This window comes from Salmo trutta, chromosome 10, assembly GCF_901001165.1.
Source record: "Salmo trutta chromosome 10, fSalTru1.1, whole genome shotgun sequence".
NCBI classification, from domain to species: domain Eukaryota; kingdom Metazoa; phylum Chordata; class Actinopteri; order Salmoniformes; family Salmonidae; genus Salmo; species Salmo trutta.
The window spans coordinates 4,672,572-4,696,036 of NC_042966.1; the positions used below are offsets into that span (position 1 = coordinate 4,672,572).

Sequence of the window (23,465 nt, forward strand, 5' to 3'; positions counted from 1 at the left end):
CTCCCTCATGTGGTACACTTCCTGCGGGCTCATCCTGACATGACCCTCCAGCATGACAATGCCACCAGCCATACTGCTCGTTCTGTGAGTGATTTCCTGCAAGACAGGAATGTCAGTGTTCTGCCATGGCCAGCAAAGAGCCTGGATCTCAATCCCATTGAGCACGTCTGGGACCTGTTGGATCGGAGGGTGAGGGCTAGGGCCATTCCCCCCAGAAATGTCCGGGAACTTGCAGGTAGGTGCATTGGTGGAAGAGTGGGGTAACATCTCAGAGCAAGAACTGGCAAATCTGGTGCAGTCCATGAGGAGGAGATGCACTGCAGTACTTAATGCAGCTGGTGGCCACACCAGATACTGACTTACTTTTGATTTTGACCCCCCCTTTGTTCAGAGACAATTATTCAATTTCTGTTAGTCACATGTCTGTGGAACTTGTTCAGTTTATGTCTGTTGTTGAATCTTATGTTCATACAAATATTTACACGTTAAGTTTCCTGAAAATAAATGCAGTTGACAGTGAGAGGACGCTTCTTTTTTGCTGAGTTTTGAACTCCGGGACATCCTGCAGAGGGTTGAGATTGAGGTCCACAGGTTGCTTTGCTGGGTTCAAACCACCTAGCATACAATCCCTGGAGCTACAGAGGGGCTATTGCATATAATACAATAAAGCTCCATTACTTTAAGTAAACCATTACTGTACGTAAACCATAGAAACTAGCTGGTGATAGAGATAATGGGAATGGATTTGGACTTAAGTGTTTCACTGTCATTGTGCCATAATCTCAGAAACCAGAACAAAATCTCACATGCACTTACGTTAAATCACAAGAGACCACCACTGCCAGAGAGATGGTGTTGGTGGTGGCAAACGGACATTGAGATGAGTGGAGAATAAAGAGGGAACTTGGGAATGGGACCTTTCCACAAGGTGAACAGCTATCGGTGGTGACTCAAGTGAATACAGTGGAATCAAATGAAACTGCGTGGGTTTGCCTAGCTCGACAATGGATGTCTGTTTGTGAGACTTGTCGTTGCCATTACAAGTTGGATCAGAAGTATTGGATGTTGTCACCTCAAATTATTTTGCATTGTGGACTGTTTTTAAAAAATTGTACTGCTCATTCTTTCTCATTGTATGAGCTTGTCCTGTTTACTGAATTTATTTTGTGTCTCTGTGCAATGAGGAGTTGTGGATACTGGCTGGACTTGTGTAGTTCATAATAGGCCTAATCCTAATTGGCAATGTGACAACCATGAAAAAGCATGTTGGAAAATGGTCTTGAAAACGTAGTGTATATACTATTTATCAGAGCTATGCCCTCTATAATAATCTAGAATGTGTAGATTAGTCTAGTAAGTACAAGTATTGGTTTAAATGAAAGAGATGTTGACAAGATGAAGATATTGATTATGAATGATCAATTATTAATTGTATGCAAAATAACACTGATGACCGATTGTGAGATCTCAAATTTAACCAAACCATTCAAGAAAATCTCTTCCATAAAGATACAAGGTGACCTTGTTTATTTGGCCTCACTTGTCATTGACCTTCTAGCCCCGGTTATACCTTGCATTAAGATGTGGTTTTCGTAAAATGATGATAAGGTTGTGGGCGTGTAAAAAGTGGTTCACGACTTGTGGAGTAAAACTGTTACAGCATAGGGCTCTACTAGGCCCTGCACAAACCAATGGATGAGAGTGGTGAGAAGATGGGACACAAGGAATCGAGGAAAGAAAAGATAAAGAATCTTGGAATTCTGCTAAGAGCAGTATTCCTTATTCAGGCCAGGATTCAATCAGAAACGAGGCTATAGCGCACTTGACATTTAAAAGGTCATTTCCAATTGAGCCAACATCTGCAGCATTTACCTTGAATGCGGTGGGAGAGAGCCTGTATAGCCAACGCCTATAGTTGTGTAGGCTACCAAGCACAAACAGACCTTGAATCAGGCTACAGGAGAGGAGAGAGGGTGGGAAAAAAAAGGGAAATGGGGAACTTGTTTCTCAGTGGGGAGACACCATTTTATTTTAGACTTAATTTTGGGTAACAATTATAAACCAATCTTAAACAAAAGAGTAAAAATATACATGTTTGACTTTGCAGGTAAATAAATATCTGCGTTCGGATCCCAAAAAATCCCAAAGGTCTACTTCCAGAGTTTCTTGATGGACATGTTCTTCTCGCTGTCCTTCTGCATCACCTGGAAAGACACAGGGCAGGGGTCGTTAGCCAGTGATAATGGACCTTATCATAAGGAGCCAAATTAAAACCAGTGATTAACAAAACAACAAACTCTGGGGAAAAGGGTCTGTCCATTTGAATCCCTAAAAGTATAAACCTTTATAATAAACTAATGTAAAGACATTAGTTTATTATAAAAACTAAAATGCTGATACAAATACCAGTCATTTGTGGAATATTGTGTTTCTATACTGTGTAAAAGCACTATTTTCATATTGAGATAAATTATAGAAAATTGTACAAAATCTCTTTAAAAATGTCATGTTTGACAATGACATGCAAGAGATGTCATTCATTCATTGCTATTATCATTGATATCCTGTAGACCTAGTGCCTTCGAAAAGTATTCAAACCCCTCGACTTTTTCCACATTGTTTTACGTTACAGCCTTATTCTAAAATTGATTACATTGTCCCCCCCTTCAATCTACACAATACCCCATAATGACAAAGCAAAAACAGGTTTTTAGAAAGTTATGCCAATTTATAAAAAATACAACTGAAATATTAAATTTACATAAGTATTCAGTCTTTACTCAGCACTTTGTTGAAGCATCTTTGGCAGCGATTACAGCATTGATTCTTCAAGGGTATGGAACTATGAGTTTGGCACACCTGTATTTGGGGAGTTTTTACCATTCTTCTCTGCAGATACTCTCAAGCTCTGCCAGGATGGAATGGAGAATTGCGGCACAGCTATTTTCAGGTCTTTCCAGAGATGTTTGATCGGGTTCAAGTCCGAGCTCTGGCTGGGCCACTCAAGGCTGTGTGTTTAGGGTCGTTGTCCTGTTGGAAGATCAACCTTTGCCCCAGTCTGAGGTCCCGAGCAGGTTTTCATCAAGGATCTCTCTGTACTTTGCTCTGTTTATCTTTGCCTTGATCCTGACGAGTCTCCCAGTCCCTGCCGCTGAAAAACATCTCCACAGCATGCTTGCTTCACACTCATGGTCTGAGTGTCTTTAGGTGCCTTTTAGCAAACTCTACCCCGATTGCTTAATTTGGCCGGGCGGAAGAGTCTTGGTGATTCCAAACTTCTTCCATTTAAGAATGATGGAGGCCACTGTGTTCTTGGGGACCTTCAGTGCTACAGACATTTCTTGGTACCCTTCCCCAGATCTGTGCTTCGACACAATGCTTTCTCGGAGCTCTACGGACAATTCCTTCGACCTCATGGCTTGGTTTTTGCTCTGACATGCACTATCAAGTGTGGGACCTTATATAGACAGGTGTATGCCTTTCCAAATCATGTTCAATTAATTGAATTTACCACAGGTGGACTCCAATCAAGTTGTAGAAACATCAAGGATGATCAATGGAAACATTATGCACCGGAGCTTTATTTCAAATCTCATAGGAAAGGGTCTGAATACTTTTTTACTTTTAATAAATTTGCAAAAATTTCTAAACCCGTTTTTGCTTTGTCATTATGGGGCATTTTGTGTAGATTGCTGAGGGATTTATTTTATCCATTTTAGAATAAGGCTCTAACAATGTGGTCAAATTAGCTAGCAAGTCAATGATGTAATGACTAAAAAGTTTTTAAACAAACGGTTAACGATGCCTGAGTAGTTTTATCAGCCCAGATCTGTTAAAACTACTCGGGCGTGTGCTAGAAGCAAGCTGTTTTCGCTGTAGTAATGGTACAATCATGACGCTATCGAATTTGCACTCACTTTTTTCTCTCTAGAACAATCAGAAACAACGGTACAGCGGAGACTTATAACAATTATCTGGGAGATTTTTTTTCCTGGTCGCACAGCAAAATATTTTGTTGCATATGCGACCAAATTGGTCGCACTTTAGACCACTGGCTATAGCCCATAGAAATGCATTAAATAACCCATTGATACATGGTAAAACAGACAGTCAAAAAATAAAAAAGGTTTTGAAATGTCTGTCCTATATCTAGGAGATACAAGAAAGCTCAGGAAATATATATTTTGACACATTTAACCCCTTTTTGTTGGCACAAAACTACTTCCATACTTCCAATCCTTTTTTAAAACCGGTACCGGGTTACCTTCAGAAGAGTCCTGTGACACTTGTAGGGGGTAACACGGAGAGATCACCATCGTGTTCGTGAGTCTCCCGTTTCCATAGTTTGGTCAGTGTTGCAATGTATACCGAAACTTCTGTACTTTTTCCGATACCAAAACATGAAAAAACGTTTGGTACTTTTGTCATGTGTCTCACGTCATATACGGATTGAGAGGATCGAGTCTGTCTAGTAATTTTCTGAATCTTCAAGGGGGCAGTAGCTACAAGGCTGCGCTTGCGCATGCAGCTAACACAGCGTAAGCCACATTTGATAAGCAAGCCAGAGAGAAAAAGCAGACAGCATGGCTGGGTTAAATGCAAAAGACACATTTCAGTTGAACGCACTGTTGTACAAATGACTAGGTATCCTCCTTTCCCTTTCTTCTAACGAAAACACCTTACCACCATGCCCGCAGCTTGTTTACAAAACTGGCTACAGAAGCAAACTATGGGAATACTTTGATTACAGAGCAGATGAGGGCCTAACCACAGAAACAACAAAAAGGTGTAACAAAGCAGTGCAAGGGAGGTTTAGCTCCAAAATGATTTTACACATTACATTTATTGTAATGTTGTCGTTATTCCACTAAATGTGAATCATTTGAGTGACAATGACATGAAAATATATTCTGCATGACATTCATGTGAGCATTATGATTACACAACCCAAAAGTAATGTGAAATGCACTCATAACTTCACAGCAATATACTTGAACTACTTTGTGTTTGTCTAGGCTTGCTAGCAGTAGTCAGCCCTGGAAGGCGCATTGCACTCTGGGAATCGTAGTATGCTGTGTAAATTCCATTGTATTTCTATGGCATTTAGACTACATGTCTATTGCAATATAGAAGCTTCAGAAATGAGCTTCAAAGTGTTTGTCGTTTTGGAACTAAACTTAATTGAATACATTCAATTATTTAGCTGTAATAAATGTCAGACCAAATATTATGGCCACAGATTAAGAAATTAACCCAGATAATGTAATTTTACCATATTTTGTCTGCTCCGAGTCTCCGATATGGTTTTGCAAAAAGGTTAATTGATGGGATTCTTCTGTTATTTCATATGGCATTCTATTTTTGTAAGAAATTTAATACAGAGTAGATATTCTACTTGTTCGTCCAGTTACCAACATATTGCTCAATGTTTAAAAAAAATGAAGCCCAGCGGTTCTTATTTTATTGCTGTGGTATCATTACGGTATTGAGTATCGTTAAGATAGAGTATTATGATACTAAACCTGGTATCAAAGTAAAACATCTGGTGTCGCAACAACAGTAGTGGTCATTAGTTTGTAGCCCAAACCTTTCTGACGCTACAGACAGAAGTTGGCACATAGTTGGTATTGACTTCAGATGAGTCCCGTGGGGGACGTAGAGCAAAACGCTAAAGACGTACTCCTGAGAAGACAGATTTTTGGGATGTCTCCTGATCTGACAAACAGCGCTGTAGCTCTGCCACAGGCACATGCAGTGGATTGAGACGCAGCCCACACAAAAATAAATCCAACTTAAACACTGATTTTTATGGGGATTTTTGTATTATTATAATGTAATTGACACGCTGGCGCGTCAATCAACTTTTTTTGTTTTTGACAAGATGGTCCAAAATCTGTTTGAGCTTTGTATAGCCAACTCCTATGGTTGTTGTTGTGTCAAACTGTTTGGCATGACAATGACCATAGTAGATGGAAAGACTACAAACCGATCTGGGACCAGTATAGATCCTTTTTATTTTATACAAAATCTCTGATCAAGACTAACTACACTGTACAAAAATAAACGCAACATGCAACAATTTCAAAGACTTTACTGTACGTTCATATAAGGAAATCAGTAAATTGAAATAAATGCATTAGGCCCTAATATTTGGATGTCATATGATTGGGTATACAGATATGCATCTGTTGATCACAGATGACTTAAAAAAAAAAAGAAGGTAGGGGCGTGGATCAGAAAACCAGTCAGTATCTGGTGTGACCACCATTTGCCTCATGCAGCGTGACATCTCCTTCACAGAGTTGACCAGGCTGTTGATTGTGGCTTGTGGAATGTTGTCCCTCTCCTCTACAATGCCTGTGCGAAGTTGCTGAATGTTGGCGGGTCTTGGAACACGATGTCGTACACGTTGATCGAGAGCATCCCAAACATGCTCAAATGGATGACATATGCAGGCCATGGAAGAACTGGGTCATTTTCAGCTTCCAGGAATTGTGTATAGATCCTTGCGACATGGGGCCGTGTATTATCATGCTGAAACATGAGGTGATGGCTGCAGATGAATGGCACAACAATGGGACTCAGGATCTCGTCAAGGTATCTATGTACTTTCAAATCGCAATCGATAAAATGCAATTATGTTCATTGTCCGTAGCTTATGCCTGCCCATACCATAACCCCACCGCCACCATGGGCCACTCTGTTGACATCAGAAAACCGCTCGGCAACACGACTCCACACACGCTATGCCATCTGCCCGCTATAGTTGAAACTGGAATTCATCCGTGAAGAGCACACTTTTCCACTGGCCATCGAAGGTGAGCATTTGGCCACTGAAGTCGGTTACGACATTGAACTGTAGTCAGGTCAAGACTCTGGTGAGGACGACGAGCACGCAGAAGAGCTTCTCAGAGACGGTTTCTGACAGTTTGTGCAGAAATTCTTTGGTCGTACAAACCCACAGTTTGATCAGCTGTCCAGGTGGCTGGTCTCAGATGATCCTGCAGGTGAAGAAGCCGGATGTGGAGGTCTTGGGCTGGCGAGGTTACACGTGGTCTGCGGTTGTGAGGCTGGTTGGACATATTGGCAAAATTCTCTAAAACGACGTCGGAGGCAGCTTATGGTAGAGAAATGAACATTCACTTATCTGGAAAGAGCTCTGGTGGATATTCCTGCAGTCAGTTAATTGCATGCTCCCTCAAAACTTTAGACATCTGTGGCATTTTAGAGTTGCTCATTATTGTCCCCAGCACAACGTGCACCTGTGTAATGTTCAGCTTCTTGATATGCCACACCTGTCAGGTGGTTGGATTATTTTGGTAAAGGAGAAATGGTCACTAACAGGGATATAAACATTTGTGCACAAAATTTGAGCGAAATAAGCCTTTCGTGCATATGGGACATTTCTGTAATCTTTTATTTCAGTTCACAAAACATGGGACCAACACTTTATATGTTGCATTTATATTTTCGTTCAGTGTAGTATTGATTATATTAGGCATAATATGGACAAAAGGGAGCTAGAGGTAAAATAGAGACAAACTGTCTCTTGGAGCGTGTTAAGACAGTAACACGATAGAAGACTAACCTTGGCGACAGCCATCTCAAAGTCCTCCTGGTTGACGTGCACTCTCCTCTCCCTGAGGGCGTACATACCTGACTCGGTGCACACACCCTGAGAAATAAGATGGAACAGAAACACAAAGGTTTTACCATGGTGAAATAAGAGTAAGTAAGGAACATGGTTACCAATCCCTGGACTAGGGGATGTTTCAGGATGGCTAGTTGTACATAGGGCTGTCATGACATTTTGTCAGCCAGTCTCATGGTAATTTACAGGTAATTAACATAAACACGTTTTGCATCTCCAGGCCGCCTGACCTCAACCGTATTGAACACCTTTGATGAATTGGAACGCTGACTATTAGTGCCCGACCTCCCTAATGCTAATGGCTGAATGGAAGCAAGCCCCCACAGCAATGTTACAACATCTAGTGGAAAGCCTTTCCAGAGGAGTGGAGGTTGTTATAGCAGCAAAGGGGAACCAACTCCATATTAATGCCCATGATTTTAGAATGAGTTGTTCACTACTTTTGGTCATGTAGGTGATCTTAAATCAGTTTTTTTTATTTGCTGTGTTTAATATGCGGTAGGCTATAACGGCACAATCATTATTTTAATTCATGGTTTTTTTCGGGCTTGGGCTCATACAGTATATAGGCCTATGTGTTTGCGTAAGCTCTAATATGTATATGGTTGTGTTTCATTAATCATCAACTTAGAAAGCTCTGTCCATTTAATTGTTAGGCTTTGAAACAACATCCTCAACGACCATGTTTTACACTCAGTTTCAACCTGCTGTTGAACTTCTTTCTTCATATTGATCAATCCCGGTGAGGTGAGTTTTAAAAGCACATACTGGTTTGATGATAAGTGTTTGATGTGATTTTCGACTGCATCTGCATTGATGTCAGAGTGGTTAGAGGGACAATATAGCCCTGAGTACCATCCATTAGCAACTTGAAGATCTTTAGCGAGTTGGGTACACATGTCCAGAGTGCATAAGAGGATATTATCGTGAATTTTACTGCGGTCATGACTGATAATATGGTCAACGCAACAGCCCTAGTTGTACATGTTCTGCCCTTGTGCATGTGCTAGCCCTAATGTGGTGGGCCCCATTCAATAACTTGTGGAGTATCAAGTCTGTGGTTATTCTCTCCTGATATTCCGTAAATGTCAAACCCAGTTGGACATGTATCCACTACAATGAACTACTACAAAACGTACAATGGTGAAACAAACAGATCCACAACTGTGGGGTAGGGGTCATCTCTGGATGGGGCCAAAGTTTTCCCTACTAGCCATCATACACTGAACCCCTCATACACTGAACTGTCTGTGCTAGCCATCATTTGGTGGGCTCATTCCAAACTGTGCGTCTCAGTCTATTACCTTAACTTCAGCCCCAGAGGCTCCGGGCATCAGTTCTGCAATCTTCCTCAGGTTAATTCCACGCGTCAGGTTCATCTTCCTTGAGTGGATCTTCAGGATGTCCAAACGGGCCTGAGGAGGAGCAGAAAGAAATGGGATGGGGCCAGAATTAAGACACTGTAGTAGCAAGCTGCTTACATGAAGCTGAATAAGTGTCAACGCAAATACAACACTATCTGAGTGTGAGGAGACCATGAGGATGCAGGACTAGACTCATTGGTATAAATCCTTAATTTAAATGATTTTTTAAATGAACAAATGGTATAGAACACCAACAGATCCTTACTACCAACAGTCTAAATATGGTGCATTGTGCTGTCTTGCCATACCAAGGCGGGGATTCAATTCAATCAGCATGATAGTGTGCTTGACATTTAAAGGTAATTTCCAATTGAGCCGACATATGCAGCGTTTACAGTGAATGAGGGGGGGGGTTAATGTGGTTGTCTTGTGTGTTGCACGTGGCAAGCTTTTGTACAGTCACCCTGACAAACCAGTACGCAGTTATAGTCACTCACCCTTCTAGATAACTTGAAACAGTCTAACCAGGTCTTGCGTCTTGAAGTCACCTAGTATAGCTAGTGCTAGCCAACTTCTTCAATTAGCTTCAGCTGGCTGGTGTGCGACTGTGGCAAAATTGGTTTGATATTGGATAGTCAATCTCTGGGGCTAATTAGGGTCCGTCAATAATATTTTCATGTTGTACATCTTTTAGTTGTCTCAAATGCGTTCAATATTTGTATATGAATTTGTACAATTTATACTTGGTTTGAGGTTAAGTCATTGAAATTTGGAGTTATTGACAGTTAAAAATAGTGACCCATGTACATAGTGTAATTTATTGATGGTCCCTAGCTAGCCCCATAGGGATATCGAATATCAAACCAAATTGACCACGGGCATTACGACTAGGTCTCATGGTGCTGCGCTCAGAATTGATGATTACTTTGATGCCAGTTGTGGACTGAATTTAAATAAACCCAATTTAAGGACAACTGTTATGGTACCCTTCATTCCGTGACATAATTTCCCAACTCTATGATCTCGCAAATCTGTTTTGAACGAGATTGACACTAAAATAAATGTTTCTGACTGAAATCGATGCCACATAGGCCATTTTATAAAGGAGGAGTTGCTTTTAAGGGCAGCCACTCTTTAAAAGGTGCATAGTTAACAAAGCGCCAACGGATTGAATACCGGCCCAAGGCAGATTTTTACTATATTGATAATCACAGAATGTTTTAGGGGCAAAACAAATATGTGCCAGTACTGACCTCTTCATTGGGAGGGGGGAACTCGATCTTCCTGTCGATGCGGCCGGGTCGGAGCAAGGCAGAGTCTAGGATGTCAATACGGTTGGTGGCCATGATGACCTGAGGCAGTAAAAACACATTTAACATACAATATTAGTCCTTTGGGTCTTATTCAGCTTCTTTATTTTATTTATTTAGACTTTATTTAACCAGGTAGGCCAGTTGAGAACAAGTTCTCATTTACATCTGCGACCTGGCCAAGATAAAGCAAAGCAGTGCGACAAAAAACACAGACTTACACAAACAAACGTACTGTCAATAAAACAATAGAAAAATCTATGTACAGTGTGTGTAAATGTAGAAGATTAGGGTGGTAAGGCAACAAATAGGCCATAGAGGCGAAATAATTACAATTTAGCATTAATACTGGAGTGATAGATGTGCAGATGATGTGCAAGTAGAGATTCTGGGGTGCAAAAGAGCAAGAGGGTAAGTAATAACATGGGGATGAGGTAGGTGGGTGTGCTGTGTACAGGTACAGTGATGGGTAAACTGCTCTGACAGCTGATGCTTAAAGTTAGAGAGGGAGATAAGTCTCCAGCTTCAATGATTTTTGCAATTCGTTCTAGTCATTGGCAGCAGAAAACTGGAAGGAAAGGCAGTCAAAGGAAGTGTTGGCTAGAAAACTGGCAAAGATAAAGCAAAGCAGTGCGACGAAAACAACAACACAGAGTTACATATAAACAAAAGTACAGTCAATAACACAATAGAAAAAATCTATGTACAGTGTGTGTAAATGTAGAAGATTAGGGTGGTAAGGCAACAAATAGGCCATAGAGGCGAAATAATTACAATTTAGCATTAACACTGGAGTGATAGATGTGCAGATGATGATGTGCAAGTAGAGATACTGGGGTGCAAAAGAGCAAGAGGGTAAGTAATAATATGGGGATGAGGTAGTCGGGTTGGCTATTTACAGATTGGCTGTGTACAGGTACAGTGATCGGTAAGCAGGTGTTGGCTCTGGGGATGACCAGTGAAATATATCCGCTGGAGCGCGTGCTGCGGGTGGGTGTTGCTATGGTGACCAGTGAGCTAAGGTAAGGCGGGGCATTACCTAGCAAAGACTTAGATGACCTGGAGCCAGTGGGTTTGGCGACGAATATGTAGCGAGGGCCAGCCAACGAGAGCATACAGGTCGCAGTGGTGGGTAGTATATGGGGCTTTGGTGACAAAACGGCTGGCACTGTGAGACTGCATCCAGTTTGCTGAGTAGAGTGTGGGAGGCTATTTTGTAAATGGCATCGCCGAAGTCAAGGATTAGTAGGATGGTCAGTTTTACGAGGGTATGTTTGGCAGCATGAGTCAAGGAGGCTTTGACTTGAAATAGGAAGCCGATTCTAGATTTAATTTTGGATTGGAGTTGCTTAATGTGAGTCTGGAAGGAGACTTTAGTCTAACCAGACACCTATGTATTTGTCCACATATTCTAAGTCAGAACCGTCCAGAGTAGTGATGCTAGGTGGGCGGGCGGGTTCAGGCAGCAATTGGTTGAAGAGCATGCATTTAGATTTACTAGCATTTAAAATCAGTTGGAGACCACGGAAGGAGTGTTGTATGGCATTGAAGCTCATCTGGAGGTTAGTTAACACAGTGTCCAAAGAAGGGCCAGATGTATACAGAACGGTGTCGTCTGCATAGAGGTGGATCAGAGACTCACCAGCAACAAGAGCAACATCATTGATGTATATAGAGAAAAGAGACGGCCCGAGAATTTGAACCCTGTGATACCCCCTTAGAGACTGCCAGAGATCCGGACAACAGAACCTCCGATTTGACACACTGAACTCTATCTGAGAAGTAGCTGGTGAACCAGGCGAGGCAGTCATTTGAGAAACCAAGGCTATGGAGTCTGCCGATAAGAATGCGGTGATTGACAGAATCAAAAGCCTTGGCCAGGTCGGTGAAGACGACTGCACAGTACTGTCTTTTATCGATGGCGGTTATGATATAGTCTAGGACCTTGAGCGTGGCTGAGGTGCACCCATGACCAGCTCGGAAACCAGATTGCATAGTGGGGAAGGTACGGTGGGATTCGAAATGGTCGGTGATCTCTTTGTTAACCTCTCTTGGGTGGGGGCAGTATTTTCACGTCCGGATGAAAAGTGTGCCCAAAGTAAACTGCCTGTTACTCAGGCCCAGAAGCTAGGATATGCATATAATAGATTTGGATGGAAAACTCTAAAGTTTCTAAAACTGTTAAAATTATGTCTGTGAGTATAACAGAACTGATATGGCAGGCGAAACCCCGAGGACAAACCATCCCCCTCCCAAAAAAAATTCAGCTTACCACTGTTTTCAATGGCTGTCACTTTTATTATAAAGGCGAAATCCTCCCAGATTGCAGTTCCTAGGGCTTCCACTAGACGTCAACAGTCTTTAGAGTTTCAGGCTGGTTTTTGGAAAAATTAGCCAGAAATTGTAGTTTTTCTAGGTGGCTCCCATTTTGGCTGTAGTGTTTCCAAACGAGTGAATGAGAGCGCGTTCTTTGGTATTTACGTATTAGGGTACCTAAGGTTTGATTATAAACGTTGTTAGACTTGTTTGGAAAAGTTTATTAGTAACGGTTTGGATTAATTTTGTATGCATTTTGATGGTTGGAGGCTGGGTGGATTATTGACTGAAGCGCGCCAGCTAAACTGAGTTTATGGATATAATGGACATTATCGAACAAAAGGACCATTTGTGATGCATCTGGGACCTTTTGGAGTGCCAACAAAAGAAGATCAAAGGTAAGGCATTTATTATATTGCTATTTCTGACTTTCGTGGCGCACCTGCCTGGATGTAATATGTTTTTCATGCTTTTGTAAGCGGGGCGCTGTCCTCAGATAATCGCATGGTGTGCTTTCGCCGTAAAGCCTTTTTGAAATCTGACACAGCGGCTCGATTAACAAGAAGTTAAGATTTTTTTTGATGTATTACACGTGATTTTAGGAAAGTTAAATATTTATAATTCTGTAGTTTGAATTTCACGCTCTGCAATTTCACTGGATATTGGCCAGGTGGGACACTTAATAATCTGTTTAACTTGGCTTTCAAAGATTTTAGAAAAGGCAGGGCAGGATGAATACAGGTCTATAACAGTTTGGGTCTAGAGTGACTCCCCCTTTGAAGAGGGGGATGACCTCAGCAGCTTTCTAATCTTTGGGGGATCTCAGATGATACGAAAGTGAGGTTGAACAGGCTAGTACTAGGGGTTGCAACAATTTCGGCGTTTCATTTTAGAAAGAGAGGGTCCAGATTGTCTGGCCCAGCTGATTTGTAGGGATGCATATTTTGCAGCTCTTTCAGAACATTAGTTGTCTGGATTTGGGTGAAGGAGAAGCGGGGGGGCTTGCTGTAGGGGGTGCAGAGCTGTTGGCTGGTAGGGGTAGCCAGGTGGAAAGCATGGCCAGCCATTGAAAAATGAATTTATTGATTATCGTAGATTTAAAATCGGTGGTGACACTGTTTCCTAGCCTCAGTGCAGTGGGCAGCTGGGAGGAGGTGCTCTTATTCTCCATGGACTTTACAGTGTCCCAAAACTTTTTGGAATTAGTGCTATAGGATGTACATTTCTGTTTGAAAAAGCTAGCCTTAGCTTTCCTGACTGTGTATATTGGTTCCTGACTTCCCTGAAAAGTTGCATATCGCGGGGGCTATTCGATGCTAATGCAGTACGCCACAGGATGTTTTTGTGCTGGTCAAGGGCAGTCAAGTCTGGAGTGAACCAAGGGCTATATCTGTTCTTAGTTCTAGATCTTTTGAATGGGGCATGCTTATTTAAGATGGTGAGGAAGGCACTTTTAAAGAGCAACCAGGCATCCTCTACCGACGGGATGAGGTAAATATCCTTCCAGGATACCCGGGCCAGGTAGATTAGAAAAGCCTGCTCGTTGAAGTGTTTTAGGGAGCGTTTTACAGTAATGAGGGGTGGTAGTTTGACCGTGGACCCATTACGGACGCAGGCAATGAGGCAGTGATCGCTGAGATCCTGGTTGAAGACGGCAGAGGTGTATTTATTCACCTTCTCCCTATAGGCTTCTTTGGTATGCCTTTCTTATCTATATTTTGTACATTCGGAAAGTATCCAGACCACTTGACTTTTTCCACATTTTGTTACATTACAGCCTTATTCTAAAATGGATTAAATACAAAATGTTAAATACAAAAATCCTCAATCTACACACAATACCCTATAATGACAAAGCAAAAACAGGTTTTTCAATTCAACATGATTGGAAAGGCACACAACCGTCTTTATAAAGGTCCCACGTGGTTCCAAAGATGTTTGGAACCACCAAGACTTTTCTAGAGCTGGCTGTCCGGCCAAACTAAGCAATCGGGGAAGAAGGGCCTTGGTCAGAGAGGTGACCAAGAACCTGAGTTCCTCTGTAGAGATGGGAGAACCTTCCAGAAGGACAACCATCTCTACAGACGGAAGCCACTCAGTAAAAAGGCACGACAGCCCACTTGGAGATTGCGAAAATACACCTGAAGGACTCTGACCATGAGAAACAAGATTCTCTGGTCTGATGAAACCAAGAACCAACTCTTTGGCCTGAATGCCAAACATCACGTCTGGAGGAAACCTGGCACCATCCCTACGGTGACGCATGGTGGTGGCAGCATCATGCGGTGGGGATGTTTTTCAGCGGCAGGGACTGGGGAACTAGTCAGGATTGAGGCAAAGATGAACGGAGCAAAGTACAGAGAGATCCTTGATGAAAACCTGCTCCAGAGCGCTCAGGACCTCAGACTGGGGCGAAGGTTCACCTCCCAACGGGACAACAACCCTAAGCAAACAGCCAGGACAACTCAAGAGGGCTTCAGGACAAGTCTCTGAATATCCTTGAGTGGCCCAGCCAGAGCCCGATCGAGCATCCCTGGAGAGACCTGAAAATAGCTGTGCAGCGATGCTCCCCATCCAACGTGACAGAGCTTGAGAGGATGTACAGAGAAGAATGGGAGAAACTCCCCAAATACAGGTGTGCCAAGCTTGTAGCGTCATACCCAAGAAGACTCGAGGCTGTAATCGCTGCATCAACAAAGCACTGAATAAAGGGCCTGAAAACGTATGTAAATGTGATATTTCCGGTTTTTCCATATTTGTGTTATGGTCTGAATTTTAAATGTCTTAAATCAATATTGTGTCACTGATCTACACACAATACCCCATAATGTCAAAGTGGAATTTAGTGTGTAATTGTTTTATTTGTATTAACACAGATTCAACCACAAAAGACCAAGGAAGTTTAATGCCTCGCAAAGGGCACCGATTGGTAGATGAGTAAAAATAATAAAAAGCAGATGCTGAATATCCCTTTGAGCATGGTGAAGTTAATAATTAGACTTTGGATTGTGTATCAATACACCCAGTCACTACAAAAGATACATGTGTCCTTCCTAACTCAATTGCCAGAGAGGAAGGAAACTGCTCAGGGATTTCACCATGAGACCAATGGTGATTTTTAAAGCAATTAGTTTAATGGCTGTGATAGGAGAAAACTGAGGATGGCTCAACAACATTGTAGTTACTCCACAATACTAACCTAAATGACAGAGTGAAAAGTAAGCCTGTAGAGAATAAACATATTCCAAAACATGCACCCTGTTTGCAACAAGACACTTAAGGAATACTGGAAGAAATTACCGGGTGTATAAAGAATGGTCCACCCCCCAAAAAACATCCACGCAACTTCACACAACTGTGGGAAGCATTAGAGTCAACATGGGCCAGCATCACTGTGGAACACTTGACACCTTGTAGAGTCTATGCCCTGATGAATTGAGGCTGTCCTGAATGTTTTTTACACTGAGTACTGTACTGCTACAGAGCAGCACTATTTTCCCTTTGATAGTGTTAAGGGTCTGATTGTCATACTGTGTGGTGTTAACCTACTCTTTCTTTCTCTGTCCACTCATCCCTCCTTCCCTCTAGCATCAGGAGAGGAGGAAGAGGGAGGTGGAGCAGGAAGAGGGAGGTGGAGCAGGAAGAGAGCCTGCAGGAGCTCGCAGAGCCCCTGGAGGTCAGGTTCGTCAAAAACGCTGCCATTCTCTCAGACTTTCGGTCCACCCCCACCATCCAGCACCCCCAGAGAGGAGTCCTGCTGGCAGTTCTAAGGCCCTGAGGATCAAAGGTCACAGCGTCCCAGAAGATCTACCACTCGATGGACTCCGTGCTGGCCAATGCCTCTGGCCAGCCCCACCACTACAGCCTGTAACTGTGCAGTAGGATCAAGCTGCCCTAGATAGACGTGGACATCAGCATGGAGTCTGAGGCAGCCTCAGAGAAGGAGGGCCAAGCACTGAACTGAACAACATGGACATAGCTGCTTTTAGTCTTTAAACATCAAATGTATATATTTAACTCATTGGTATTTTTTCTAAATATTTTTTAACTGTACTACTCTTTGACTTATCACATTTAGACAATGAAATACTTGTAATCTGCATTTATTGCTAATTTCTATAGAATTGTCTTAAAAAAAATACTGGCTGTTTTGTCTATTTGTACCATCACAGAGAACATGCCAATACAGATTGAGAGGTTGTTGAGTGCTAGACTGAGTGGGACGACAGCGAATAGAGAATAGAATATCTAGCGTGTGATTGATTGGTGAGCAGTGGAAAGAAAGTGTTGTCAGACAGTACTGACAGGAGAGTGGCAGATTGAAATCAGTGGCGAGAAGCCGCAGAGAAAGTGGTGTCAAGAGTGGTGTAGCAGAGTAATAGCATACAAATTAAGTAAGGGTGTAGACTGTGTGTGTGGTGTTATATAAGTGTGAGTTTTATTGTAGAGTAGAATTTATAAAGCATTATAAAGACGACAGTGGCGTACGAGTCACCCACCTTGATGTTCTTGGTGGCCTCGAAGCCATCCAGCTGGTTCAGCAGCTCCAGCATGGTCCTCTGCACCTCGCTGTCGCCCCCACTACCCCCCTCCAGACGTGACGAACCGATCGAGTCGATCTCGTCCATGAAGATGATGGAGGGTGCGTGCTCGCGGGCCATGACGAACAGCTCACGCACCATGCGGGCACCTGGCATGGGGAAGAGAGCAGGGTTACAGCCAGCAGCGTGATGTGAGTGAAATACTTATAATAACAGGTTCTGTTTTACCACTTGCATGGTGAGAGACATTTAGCCTACTACTTTCACCCATTGCTGTGCTCCATGAAAAAGTAGTGAAATGCACTTAAACATGCTTGAGCTAAACAGCAGCTATTTGGAGAATGGAATCAGCAAAACATATCTCCTTGATTCTGGAATTCCCTAAGTTTAATTCCTTGTTATTACGGGAATTACTTCACGGTTGGAAACCCTGTCGAATGGTAACCGAAATGGCTGACCGTTGATGACTCACCCTCTCCAATGAACTTCTGCACCAGCTCCGAGCCAGACACCCTGATAAAGGTGCAGTCAGTGTGGTGGGCCACGGCTCTGGCCAGCAGGGTCTTCCCTGTACCTGGGGGGCCGTACAGCAGCACACCCTGGTGGAGAGACACACAACAAGGGGGGTTAGACAACCTAAGAAACATGACACAGTGCATCTCAAATTTCATGATGTATTTTAGGATGATTATGCTGGAATTAACTGGAGCCACTCTCTGTTCCTTCTGGCACTTAGGACACTGCCAAAAATGTATGAAAAGGTCTGACAAAAGGTAGATTTTGGAGTGTTGCATTCCTTTCAGACATTGCCTACTCTATATGCTTATAAAGTACATTCAAATGCAAAGGATAATTGTTTGAGTTTACATTGTAAGAGTGGTTAACATATACAGATGATACAACATCTGAATTAAGAAAGAACCCAATAAGGGATTTATTCCTTTTGGGCTACCCACCTTGGGCTGTGCAATGCCAAGAGCCTCGAAGAGCTCTGGGTGCTTGACTGGCAGCTCAATCACTTCCTTGATCTCCTTGATCTGCTTGTCCAGGCCGCCAATCATCTCGTAGGTGGAGTCAGGCACTTTCTCCACCATCATGAGGGAGACCAGCGGGTCTACCTTGTTGGGCAGGATCTTGTGAAGGGTGTAGCTGTCGTTGCGCAGCGCCACGCGGCAATTTGGAGTCACCTGTTGGGAATGGGCAAAGGGGTTAATCAGTGCATACATTCATGAATAATAAGCAACGTTGATGTTTTTTCTTCTTCTGTCCAACCATCTGAATAGGATCTAGATATTTTGGGCTTTTCAACTGAATTTTGTTAACACTTATTCCAATTTGACAAAAACAAATAAATGTGGTTAAAATATGGTTCCCGTGTGTTGATAATCTGAACTGTACACAGATACATCTACCCTTGTACATAGAAACATTAAGTTCTCTCCACAATGTGGTGAAATATGAACAACAATGTTTCCATACTTACATCATTGATGTCAATATTCTTATCCACATCCACCACAAATTTTCCCTCTGGATGGACCTGGACACAAGTAATACAGTAGACTGCCAATGTCATCCAGGAGCAACTACAGTTTACCACTGAAAAGGTTTGTGTTACATTTCAGCAAAAAAAGCTTTATACACACCTTGACCAGCACTTTCTTTTTGTCCATGGCCCTCACCACTTCTCCAACATAGGAACCCTGCTCCTGTAGCAACTGCAGCTCCTCACGAAGGAGACGCACTGGGGACAAAGCAAATAGATTTGAACAACGACTGCCAATTCATAATGTGCATGTTCCTGAGTGCAATCAAATTACAGTAGTCCGACACAGCATTGACAATTTATAATCCACACAATTATGGCTACGTCACAATGAATTAACTACTAGCTAGTTAGCTACACTGCTGTTTAGAAGAGAAGTTAAGCTGTTGTTGTTCTGGATAGATAACCATAATTCCTACCTTTTGCATTGAGTTCATTCCTCTGAGCCTGTAGACGTCTGAGATTCTGACTCTTGTCATTCACTGTCAACTGGAGGCAGAGACCAGTTATTCTTAGCTTGACAATTGTATTAGTAGTGCCACTACGGTGTCAACAGACAACATGTAACGTTAGCTTGTACATTTTTATTAAAACCTGTGTTTGCTTACCTGTAACTCTTCTATTTTGGACTGGTAGTATTGCCGCAGACCAGAACCACCTTTACTCTCCTCCATCTCCATCTGCAAATACACCGATACATATTCAATAACTGAGATAGTTGTTGGAAAGTTGTCAAGTAAACAACGTATATAACGTTAGCTAGATAATTAACATCAAGGTGACTAACATTGTAGCTATAGGCCTAACTAGCTATCTAGCAAGACGACTAGCTTAAGATAAGATTTTTACCAGTTTAATGACAAAAATGTCATACTAGCGGCTAACTAAATTAGCTAGCTAACGTTACTTAACAACTAGCTATATTTTTGTCCATTATACTTAACTCATACCAAGTTATGCATAGTCACAAATATAAGGAATGTCACTGAAACAAACATAATTAATTCCATTAGCTAGCTAGAAAGCTAACAGCTAGCTAGCTAGCTTGCTAAAAGTAGCTTACAATGAGACAGCAAACTGGCAGGATTCTCTTTTTTTGACAGACCGTTTTGGTCTATTCAAAACAGTTCAACCGTCTTCTGATGAGAACCAACTTTACAGAACACACTGTTCAGTGTCTAATCAATGTCTTATCTACAATATTTTCTCAAAAGTGTGATTGTCATAATAAAGACAACGAAATCACTTACATTATGGTCCATTCCTTCCAGCGCCATCTTGAAACTCTAAACTTCCGTTGGATGAATGGGTACTTCCGAAATACCAACCTCTTCTTCAGTATATGTTCTACTATTAACATTTAAGAATTACTGACACCTGCTGTACTGGAGGTGTAGTACAGTAAAACGCACCTGAAATGTTGCTAATAATGTTACAAGTAAGTGTATGCTCTATTTCTGTCCTTTTTGCAATACCTTATCTATTTGGAGAAGCTGTGCCAGAAACAGATATGTTGAATATTGTACAATCCATTTGCATGGTCCTTTGAGTGGGCCTGATGTACCATATTACTGTAGCTATATCAATATTGTGCAATAAGTGTGCAATATACACTGCTCAAAAAAATAAAGGGAACACTAAAATAACACATCCTAGATCTGAATGAATGAAATAATCTTTTTAAATACTTTTTTCTTTACATAGTTGAATGTGCTGACAACAAAATCACACAAAAATAATCAATGGAAATCCAATTTATCAACCCATGGAGGTCTGGATTTGGAGTCACACTCAAAATTAAAGTGGAAAACCACACTACAGGCTGATCCAACTTTGATGTAATGTCCTTAAAACAAGTCAAAATGAGGCTCAGTAGTGTGTGTGGCCTCCACGTGCCTGTATGACCTCCCTACAATGCCTGGGCATGCTCCTGATGAGGTGGCGGATGGTCTCCTGAGGGATCTCCTCCCAGACCTGGACTAAATCATCCGCCAACTCCTGGACAGTCTGTGGTGCAACGTCGCGTTGGTGGATGGAGCGAGACATGATGTCCCAGATGTGCTCAATTGGATTCAGGTCTGGGGAACGGGCGGGCCAGTCCATAGCATCAATGCCTTCCTCTTGCAGGAACTGCTGACACACTCCAGCCACATGAGGTCTAGCATTGTCTTGCATTAGGAGGAACCCAGGGCCAACCGCACCAGCATATGGTCTCACAAGGGGTCTGAGGATCTCATCTCGGTACCTAATGGCAGTCAGGCTACCTCTGGCGAGCACATGGAGGGCTGTGCGGCCCCCCAAAGAAATGCCACCCCACACCATGACTGACCCACCGCCAAACCGGTCATGCTGGAGGATGTTGCAGGCAGCAGAACGTTCTCCACGGCGTCTCCAGACTCTGCCACGTCTGTCACATGTGCTCAGTGTGAACCTGCTTTCATCTGTGAAGAGCACAGGGCGCCAGTGGCGAATTTGCCAATCTTGGTGTTGTCTGGCAAATGCCAAACGTCCTGCACGGTGTTGGGCTGTAAGCACAACCCCCTCCTGTGGACATCGGGCCCTCATACCACCCTCATGGAGTTTGAGCAGACACATGCACATTTGTGGCCTGCTGGAGGTCATTTTGCAGGGCTCTGGCAGTGCCCCTTCTGCTCCTCCTTGCACAAAGGCGGAGGTAGCGGTCCTGCTGTTGGGTTGTTGCCCACCTACGGCCTCCTCCACATCTCCTGATGTGGTGGCCTGTCTCCTGGTAGCGCCTCCATGCTCTGGACACTACGCTGACAGACACAGCAAACCTTCTTGCCACAGCTCGCATTGATGTGCCGTCCTGGATGAGCTGCACTACCTGAGCCACTTGTGTGGGTTGTAGACTCCGTCTCATGCTACCACTACAGTGAAAGCACCGCCAGCATTCAAAAGTGACCAAAACATCAGCCAGGAAGCATAGGAACTGAGAAGTGGTCTGTGGTCACCACCTGCAGAACCACTCCTTTATTGGGGGTGTCTTGCTAATTGCCTATAACTTCCACCTGTTGTCTATTCCATTTGCACAACAGCATGTGAAATTTATTGTCAATCAGTGTTGCTTCCTAAGTGGACAGTTTGATTTCACAGAAATGTGATTGACTTGGAGTTACGTTGTGTTGTTTAAGTGTTCCCTTTATTTGTTTGAGCAGTGTATAATATAGAAAAAACATTATTTAACAGTTTTGATTGCATTTCAAAGAGACTGGCATCAGTTAAACAGACTGGCTTGTCTATTCCAATTATGTGTTGTTGTTGATCTCTTACCATGCTACAGGCTGAGAAACTAAAGTTTGTTCAAGCCAAGTCCCAGCAGTGCACAAGGACATACGTGTACTTAGTTTGGTTGTTATTTGAGGAGAGTAGTAAACCAGCAATATCTGTTTAATATGGTGAGTTTCTTCAAAATTTAGTTTAGCTCTTGCTGCTGTCAGCTGCTTCCAATTCTCCTCAATAGAACATATTTTATTGCAATTTTTCACATAATTTTACATATTTTTCAATAGCTAGGTTTCCATCCAATTGGCGACAGATTTTCATGCGAATATCTTAAAATCCACCTAAAACAATCAGGTGCGTTTATAAGATTTGAAGACATAGTGGGCTTAGCCCAAAGCCAGTAGGGGGTACATTCACCCAAGGCAAAAAAATAAAGAAGATCATTTCAACTGATAAATATATGAATTTGGTGCACTTTGAAATGAACATTGAGCGATTCAAACATTGAGAGATTAGATATTTTTCATGTAACTTGCACCTTCCCACATGCCACAGCAGACACTGCCAGTACTCAATTGCAGTTGCTACTGCAGGTCTCTCAACTCTGGAACACTACTCCACAGGAGGCTGCTCTGTCACGTCCTGACCAGTAGAGGGGGTAGTTGAGTCAGGACATGGCAGAAGGGAGTGTGTGTTTGTTATTGTTTCATTGATTTTGGCCGTGTGACTTCCAATCAAGCACAGCTGTAGAGGGTTGTGGTTGATTGGGAGTCACACATAAGGTGCCTACTTTGCCTTGTGGGGTTGTGGGTGGTTGTTTTTTGCACTGCTTTTATAGCCTGCAGAACTGTCACTGGTGGCACCACTTTTGTTGTTAAGTGAATGCTCTACTCCTTTATTTGAAATTAAATATGAGTATTCACATACCTGCTGCGCCTTGGTCTTCTCTCCATGACAACTGTTGTTACATGCTCAGAGGAGGACAGCTCATAATAATGTCTGGAATGGAGTTATTGAAATGTTATCTGTGTTTGATGAGTTTGATCCCATTCCATTTATTCCGTTCTAGCCATTACTATGAGTCTGTCCTCCACAATTAAGGTGCCATCAACAACCTGCACTCTACTCTCTACTCTGGAACACATACAGTACGAGTCAAAAGTTTGGACACAACTACTCATTCAAGGGTTTTCTTTATTTTTACTACTTTCTACATTGCAGAATAATAGTGAAGACATTGAATGGAAAGTTGCTGGATCGAATTTCCAAACTGACAAGGTAAAAATCTGTCTTTCTGCCCCTGAACAAGGCAGTTAACCCACTGTTGCCCGGTAGGCTGTCATTGTAAATAAGAATTTGTTCTTAACTGACTTGCCTAGTTAAATAAAGGTGAAAATAATTTTAAAAAACAGCTTCACCTGGAAAGCTTTTCCAACAGTCTTGAAGGAGTTCCCACATTTGCTGAACACTTGTTGGTTGCTATCCTTGCTTCAG

The 23,465-nt window shown here is 42.5% G+C and overlaps 1 protein-coding gene across 1 annotated transcript; it reads right to left on the minus strand.

The window, feature by feature from the left end:
• Positions 1-2,000: 2,000 nt before the first annotated feature.
• LOC115200982 (26S proteasome regulatory subunit 8) lies at positions 2,001-20,063 on the minus strand. Its single transcript, XM_029764152.1, has 12 exons — positions 19,979-20,063; positions 19,337-19,408; positions 19,148-19,217; positions 18,829-18,926; positions 18,666-18,722; positions 18,139-18,369; positions 17,655-17,781; positions 17,141-17,331; positions 10,269-10,367; positions 8,956-9,066; positions 7,589-7,675; positions 2,001-2,204 (listed from the first exon to the last, which is right to left on the minus strand). Exons 1-12 carry the CDS (start codon positions 20,003-20,005, stop codon positions 2,151-2,153), a joined length of 1,224 nt encoding a protein of 407 aa, XP_029620012.1. The 5' UTR covers positions 20,006-20,063; the 3' UTR covers positions 2,001-2,150.
• Between the last annotated feature and the right edge of the window lie 3,402 nt (positions 20,064-23,465).